The sequence below is a fragment of the Homarus americanus genome, unplaced genomic scaffold, assembly GCF_018991925.1.
Source record: "Homarus americanus isolate GMGI-L3 unplaced genomic scaffold, GMGI_Hamer_2.0 scaffold58748, whole genome shotgun sequence".
NCBI classification, from domain to species: Eukaryota; Metazoa; Arthropoda; class Malacostraca; order Decapoda; family Nephropidae; genus Homarus; species Homarus americanus.
The window spans coordinates 708,948-716,957 of record NW_024729645.1 but is presented as its reverse complement, the minus strand read 5'-3'; the positions used below and the strand labels follow the sequence as shown (position 1 = coordinate 716,957).

The window sequence follows — 8,010 nt, the reverse complement described above, 5'->3', positions numbered from 1 at the left end:
TCAACCCAGTTTGAGGGGGGCTATTATTGTTCAGAAGTTAACAAACATCAATGATGGCATTATGAGGGAAGATCTCTCATAACGAAGGCAACCCGAGCTCTTCCCTCAAGCTCACGATAATGATCATCACAAGAAAAGAATTCTGGTTGTTTTTGGTCCTCATAAGATGGTTCGCATGACTCCATTGTATTTTATTTCCAGGTTGATTAGTTGTTTATAAGGAAGAGTAATAAGATCCAGAGTGGGATAGTTAGTTACAGGAGGTATGAGGAGGAGGTAGGACGTACAATCATGAGAGGTGTTCATTCCACAGATTTTACCAACGAGGATTCTAAGAAGTTTGATCCGCTCTGAAAGTTTGGAGCGGAGATAAGCAGGAGGGACGGGGGACGGGGGGGGATGGAAGGGGAAGATGAGGAGGAGGAGGAGAAAGAAGGGGTCGGGGATAATATCAGCCGGGTGCCTGTGTGCTTCATTCTACCTCCGTTGCTGGTGTGAGAGAGACTGTCTCACTGTCTCGCTCTCCCTCCTTCCACCTGCCTGGCTGACGCTTGGGTTGTAGTGTCCATTTTAAGGACTTGTTATATTCAACGCTGCTGACACCAAGAGCGGAAGTTACCGCTGACAATGGATTAGTAGTTCTTTTTGTTGGTGACAATGTGTATTGTCAGCCCTGCTGTTGCTAGCTTCTCCAAATAGAGACAGCAGTTAAGTCCTCTTATTGCTGACACTGTGGACTGCTGACTAATGCTCCTGATGACGTTAAGGATTATACAGTGTCTCTGATATTGGTCGTTGGGATTAGCCAGTAAATATTTTAAGACTGGCGGATGTTCTCTGCTCAGAGGTGAGGATTACAAGCTGACAGATGACCTTTGTTGAAGCTTTGTGAGAAGGAAAGCTTTACGCGTCGACACACTGTATGAGGAAAGTATTCACGTCCCGACTCCGTTAATTGAAACACTGTGAAGAGTAAGCCTGGTTTTTTTTTTCGTATTAGAGAGAAGAGGAATCCGTCGTTTATCCTCCATCAATAGCTAAAATTTCTCTGTTTGTTATCATACGGTAGAGAGGAAGTTTTACCTTAAAGAAGAGACATAACCTCACAAGGAAGTCTGGCATCACCCCCATGAGCGTGTTGACTGTGCCGTGAAGGACCACATGTCACCCTGTCTCACGTGACAACCAATTTTTATCTACCTGAGGTGTGACGGGCAGGTAAGAAGCACCTGAAGGATCCGTAACGTGTCATCTGTAGGAGTTCTTATGTAAGGTGTCCTATGTTGCCTGTCATGTATTATTGTTTGCTGTAAGTTATTAACCGTATAGTGTCGTCCAGAAGGTGTCATCCACAAGGTGTCGTTCACAAGGTGTCGGTCACAAGGTGTCATCCACAAGGTGTCAGCCACAGCCACCGTGAACTTCAACACCCAAAATGACAAAGGTAAGTGAGACCATTATACTGTAGATTATATAGATTGTTTTGCTTGTCTCTGTGTATATATTTCATTAGCCCAATAAAGCACGCGGACATCTACATACAATCAACACCTCAACCCGCCAGGATTCGAACCCACGGCGCACATGCCTATGACTGAGACCGTGGAACGCTAACCGCTTGACCACCAGGATACTAAAAGCAATCCTAGACTTTGTTATATTTCACACAAAGCCTGTTCAACGAGCTTATGGCGGCGCCATAAGCTCGTTGAACAGGCTTTGTGTGAAATATAACAAAGTCTAGGACTGCTTTTAGTATCCTGGTGGTCCAGCGGTTAGCGTTCCCGGTCACATTTATAGGCTTGTGGGCCGTGGGTTCGAATCTTGGCGGGTTGAGGTGTTGATTATATATATGCGGATAATTAATATGTAGTTTTCCTTTTGGGAAACTTTTGACTGACCATAGACAATCATGTACAGGGGTAGATCATAAAAATACATATAAATTAATAATTTCATTCAAAACCTAACCTAATCTAACCTAACGTAACCTACTTCAGGTATAATCTTGCTACATAATGATAGTAAACGACGCCATAATCGAAACAGCAAATCTTATCATGTGCAAATTAATTTTCATTGAGTTATAACACTAAATACAAAAGGTGTGTGTGGGTGTGTGTGTGTGTGTGTGTGTGCGTGTGTGTGTGTGTGTGTGTGTGTGTGTGTGTGTGTGTTTGTGTAAACCAAATGTTTTAGTGCAGTTTACTGTTAAGATCGACCACCGTTAATGTACACCCGGGGGTGGGTCAGGTTGGTGGGGTAGTCAGCTGGTCATCCCCCCTCCCCTTGAACATACAGGTTCAGCTGCCTCTAAGGCGGTGGCCCAGATTAACCCCGCCCTCAGGACTGCCCCTCACACTACTGGGACAACCCTGAGCCTGGCCGCATTATGTGTAAACTTTGTACCCTGACTCAGCCACCCTGGCGGTAGGGACCTTACCCACTAGATAAACCTAAACAGAAACTCGTGTCTGTGTGTCTACATCTCTCCTTCAGTGTTTGTAGCTTGTGACACAACCAAAGGCCCCCTCAAGCACCTTCATCCATCTACCATATAAATCTCAGAAGACAAGTAACAAGTTTCCCTGGAGTGTAGTGTAATGTTATTGGTTACACCTCGTGCAGGAAGCAGGGCGGTGTCCAGCGAAAGACTGCCGCTCCTGTGTGGGCAAATCTAAGCGTGAATCTTATGTTTCCTCATTCATACTGCTAAGTTAACTCTTTCAAACTCCTGAGCGTACATGTGTGTGTGTGTGTCTGTATGTGTGTGTGTGTGTGTGTGTGTGTGTGTGTGTGTGTGTGTGTGTGTGTGTGTGTGTGTACTGCAGGGCTCATAAGCAGCTCGTATTCGTCAACCATAATTCCTAAAAAGAGCCATAATAAGGCCACATTAGACACGGTACAGTCTCACGGCAATTCTAAGGACATGTCCACTTTTATAATCTGTGACGTTGATACAGTAAGCCGGTAAGGGGCGTCTTACAGTACCCAGCAAGGCGGAAATGAGAGAGCGTTAACATATAAGCCACGAGAAGGCAGCACGGACTCAGCCCTCAGCTACTGCCACAGTTAGCTGGCCACTATACCCTCCCAGGCGGCGCACACTCCTGACCTCTATAATGGTGCCACTTGGTGCTGGCGGCAAGGGGGAACCGGTGCTGTCCTCGGGTTATGGATGGAGGGGAGGGTGGGGGTGCTGTCCTGAGGTTATAGGTGAAGTGGGTGTGGGAGGAGGACGTTAAGTATCGTCTTCACTCAGGTGATTCTAATGGAGATCGAAGGAGAGTGTGTGTTACTTATTATCATTACACACACACTATTATTATTATTTCACACACACACAAAATACAATATATATATATATATATATATATATATATATATATATATATATATATATATATATATATATATATATATATATATATATATATATATATATATATATTATATCAGTGCCATCTGACAGTTATATCAATCATTTCAGATATTTGTGTCAAAGTGGCAGATATTGCTGATACTGGAGGCTTTAGTAGCCAGTCCCAGCTCAGCGTTCAGCCCTCTAGGGATGCTGAAGTCTCATTTGGGGTCTCTGTATACTCTGAAAGACCAGCTCTACAATCTTCCCAGTGGCAGACAAGTTCCCGGGTCTCTGTCGGAGTTGATCATGGGTAAGGATCTTGATCCTACTCCCAGGTCACCCACCACCTCCCAGCCCCCCTCCACTACACCCACACCTCTCGGGGTCGACCACTACGCCAAGGCCACTACAGAAAACAGCGTATTGGGAAGCCTGTTCGAACTTGGGGCGATTGACATCACGGTTCAAGGTTCACCCACGAAGAAAAATGTCAAACAACAAATCGAGCCGACCAAACTAGCACCGTTGAAAGACATTATGGAGGAACTCAGCAACATGACCTTCCTCCCCCTGGTGCCGATGGATGGATCATCATCCGCAGAAGAGAACCACATCGGTGAAAATTCAGATTTGTTGAATTACCTAGACGGCGTCAGAAGCGACGCCTGGGGTCAATTCAAGTCCTTGGCTCTCGGTTACACAAACTGGCTGGACCACGAGTATGAAGTCCAACACCTGAGCGGGAAGCTGCCACTAAACCTGATCAACAAAGTCCTCAGCCTCGGTGACAGAGTGAATTTCCTCCACTTAGTTGGGAAGAGAGTGGACCCGGGGCTGACAGAGTACATAGGAGACCAGCTAAAGCCTCTCTTGACTCACTTCGAGAGCGTGACCGCTAGCAGGATGCTGGGAGGCAGCGTGTCCAACACCATTAGTGGTATCGTGAGGGACGCTGCGTGGAAAGCTATTCATCAGTTCGTCGGCCACGTGCTGAAAGTGGCAGAAAACTACGTCACGAGGGAGGACCTCGAAAAATTCAGCACTAACCTGGCCAAAACGAGTCCTATGGCAGCCAAGGGACTCGATCTAATACTAAACGGCCCACTAGAACGCTCTGCAGCTGCTGAGGGTCGTTCTTTAATGAACAGGAAGGGCTATTCTGAATACCACGACGGCTATGGTCAAAGTGAATATGCCAGAGGATATGGGTATGGAGGATACGGTGCATACGACGATTCCTACTCTTCCTATGGCACTCAACCAGTAGGAGGAGGAGGGGGCTACGGATCAGCCGGAGGGGGAGGGGGCTACGGATCAGCCGGAGGGGGAGGGGGCTACGGATCAGCCGGAGGGGGAGGATTCGGATTAAGTGGAGGATACGCCTCTGGAATACAGCTGGATCCGTACCTCATCCTTGGTGGTCTTGGAGCCTCTGTGTTGTTGGCTTTCTTGGCCTACCGGATCATCGTGACCACCGAGGAGGAGGAGGACGATTCTTTCGGGAGACACTTTTCGAAGGACCTCTACTTGAGGGACCTGTCAGACGTGCCCAGTGTTGTTCACTCCATCTACAGCATGCTAGAGGACACCGAGAACAAATACAAGTCCAAAAGGTCGTTGCCTTTACACCAGGACGACTCGGACGACTTGGTCCAGGGGCTAAACTCCCTGTGGTGGGAACACGAGAATTACTTCGGCTGTGTCAGGTGTTCGCTCTTCAATTTCCTTATCGACCACGGCCACGCAGACAATGATCTCCTCCGGCGACTCGCTGTGTAAGATGTTCCTTCACTTATCATTGATATATTATTCCTGTGTCTCTAATGAACCACCTATACTAAATCCATCCTCTCTCAGTTTCTGGGAGATAGCAAGGCGTGTAGCCATTATACTGTGTTGCAAAAGATAGCATTGTATTACTTTGCATTGATTTATATTGTATGTTGTTCGTGTTTCCTTTTTCAGGGCCGGGGTAGCTCACCTTCTGGGAGCCGAGAGGTCAGGTCAGCTATTGGACGAGGTTACTGGTCTCATACTGGAGGGTCGACCAGCCACCTGTGAGCAGGAGGACAACACCTGCACCCTCAAATAACCTCCAGGGAGCAACTCCTGCCTTATTACTAGTCGTCCGTCTGAACACTTGTTTTCTCCCTCAGTTGATGTCCCTGTATATGAAGAGAGCAAAAAAAAGGACATGAACTGGAGAAGGAAGAAGACACAGGAGGAATTAGAGAAGGAAAGAGGAGGAGGAAACTAGGGGATATTAGGTGGTAATAGAACAGTTCAAATTTACTCAATGACAAAGATTTAGAGGAGATAAATGGAAAAGAGTAAAGCCATTAAGATAAGAAATAAAACGAAGATAAATCCAGTACTAAGACTAGTAAAAACTTCAAGAGAAATACTTGAAATGTAGAGAAAATGAAAAATGAGATAATTTGATCGTATTATTAGGGATGAGGGAATGATAACAGAAATATTAATAGGCAAAGTTGGCAAAAGGAGGGCGGGGGGGTTAGGAGGGCCAGGGGAAGGCAGGGACTTGGGTGGATCGGTAAGAACAGACCCAGAACGTTTAGAGTAGAGGACTGTGATCACCAACCCTCAGATAACCTGGGTAATGTGAGCAGCTGGGAGGACTGATAGATGGCGCTAGGAATCATAACATATCATATATTTACATAGGGTCTTATACTGATAGGCTTTCACTCTATTGATTTATCATAGACGTATAGTTATCTTTGACCAGGAAAATTTTTTTAGTTACGCACTTCAAAATTTTTTAAGTGGTTGAAGAGCAGTAATGCGCCAGAAGATCAAAGTCAAGATAGTACGAATGACATAACTTAGTGTCATCATAGTTGTTTTAAAAAGATGTCTCTTGTAAACTTGTAAGGACTTGTCGTGGATGCTTGGATAACCCAGGCATTGGAAAGGTACATACTACAAGTCTCTACCAACTCAGTTTTGTCTGGACTTGATAACACAACTGACAACTAGACAACTGACCGACTATCCAATTTACGAATAAGATAAATATGTAATAAGTAAAATAACAACTATTCCTAAAAAAAATAAACGACAACAACAACTTTGGTGATCAGGTTAACATGGGACAACACAAAAGGCAAATTCCTCATCAATGGGATTTATTTTCCTATGAAATACACTGTCGAGGTTCATTCTGTTTTGACCAAAGGATCAGGTGTAAGTAGAGGATCAGGTGTAAGTGGAGGATCAGGTGTAAGTAGAGGATCAGGTGTAAGTAGAGGATCAGGTGTAAGTGGAGGATCAGGTGTAAGTAGAGGATCAGGTGTAAGCAGAGGAGCAGGTGACGATGCTAAACATACTACATAAATTATATACCTTCCTTGTACCTTAGAATTACAGGCATTTTATTACATATTATAGTGACATATTTATAACATTATATTGTGAGTCATTGTAATCTACAGTGAACTAGTGTTACAAATGTCAACCTGTAGTAATAGACTAAGAATTATTTATTATACGAATTTATTAGTGTTTACAGATGACTTGTTATTCATAGTTGTTAATAAGTCACAGGAGGGAAGCTTTTGTAGGGCATTGTTTGTGTGTATATATATAAATGTATTGATATATTTATTGAATTTATATTTATCAAGTGTTAAGTTTGAGAGTTTATGAAAGCTGATATATTGTGTATTTATGCAATTCACACATATCAGATTAATAATATAATTGGAAATAACTTATAATTATTGTAATGAAGGAAATAAAATAAATGGTATAAGTACAAATAACCATAAAATAATAACAGGTGTTTTAAATTTGTTATATATAATTAATGAAGCTCTAATCCAGGAAGATTATATTAGAAAATAGTATAAATTCAAAGGTACATAATTCAGCTATTAAGTTTAAAAGACTAATACATTTGTTTTATCTCATATAATTATAAATAAATACTGTAAATTACTAACTTAAAATATTCACTTATAAGACCTTAAATGTTGAAGTAGAGTAAAACATTATAACGTTAACAGCATCAACATCAATATAAAACATTAATACTAACACCACGAAACACTGTGGGGTATGGGATGTTTGGTGTTCACGCAGGATGGGATGGAGAAAGGAAACTCACAATGTGCTCTCTATATACATGTTGTATTGGATGTACAATGCAGCTTGGTGCTGGGAAGGCAGCATGGTTACAAACGTGATGTAGAGAGAGCTGGTTGGTGAGGATGCTCAGAGGAGGACCAGCTTGTGGGTCGCCATGCTCGCTGACGGGAGCGAGGACCGCCAGGCAGGCGGAGGAGGAGGTGTTGCTGGCTGGTTGGTGTAGGTAGAAAAGAGACTGGTCACCACGAGGTCAGGTCTTAAATAGCGGGGGGTAGGCGTGGCTTACTAGTTGACCCCCGCTCTGTGATGTATGGCGGCGCTGGCTGACCTAGACCACGAGGCATACACTGGGGAATTGGTGGGGTCGGCTACTCAGCGACAAACAGCGTTTGTAGGGGAGAAATCCACTACAACACCACGAAACGCTATGAAACGAGACACAAGTAGACACAAGTTTCATCAACCAAAAGGAAAAAAAATTGGCAGAATAAACAGCAGAAAAAATCATCATGTAAACAAACTGTACAAGATCTACC

At 43.8% G+C, this 8,010-nt stretch overlaps 1 protein-coding gene across 1 annotated transcript; it reads left to right on the top strand.

The window, feature by feature from the left end:
* Positions 1–491: 491 nt before the first annotated feature.
* Positions 492–5,596, top strand: LOC121866774. Its single transcript, XM_042366471.1, has 3 exons — positions 492–1,444; positions 3,491–5,139; positions 5,330–5,596. Exons 1-3 carry the CDS (start codon positions 1,436–1,438, stop codon positions 5,454–5,456), a joined length of 1,785 nt encoding a protein of 594 aa, XP_042222405.1. The 5' UTR covers positions 492–1,435; the 3' UTR covers positions 5,457–5,596.
* Positions 5,597–8,010: the final 2,414 nt, after the last annotated feature.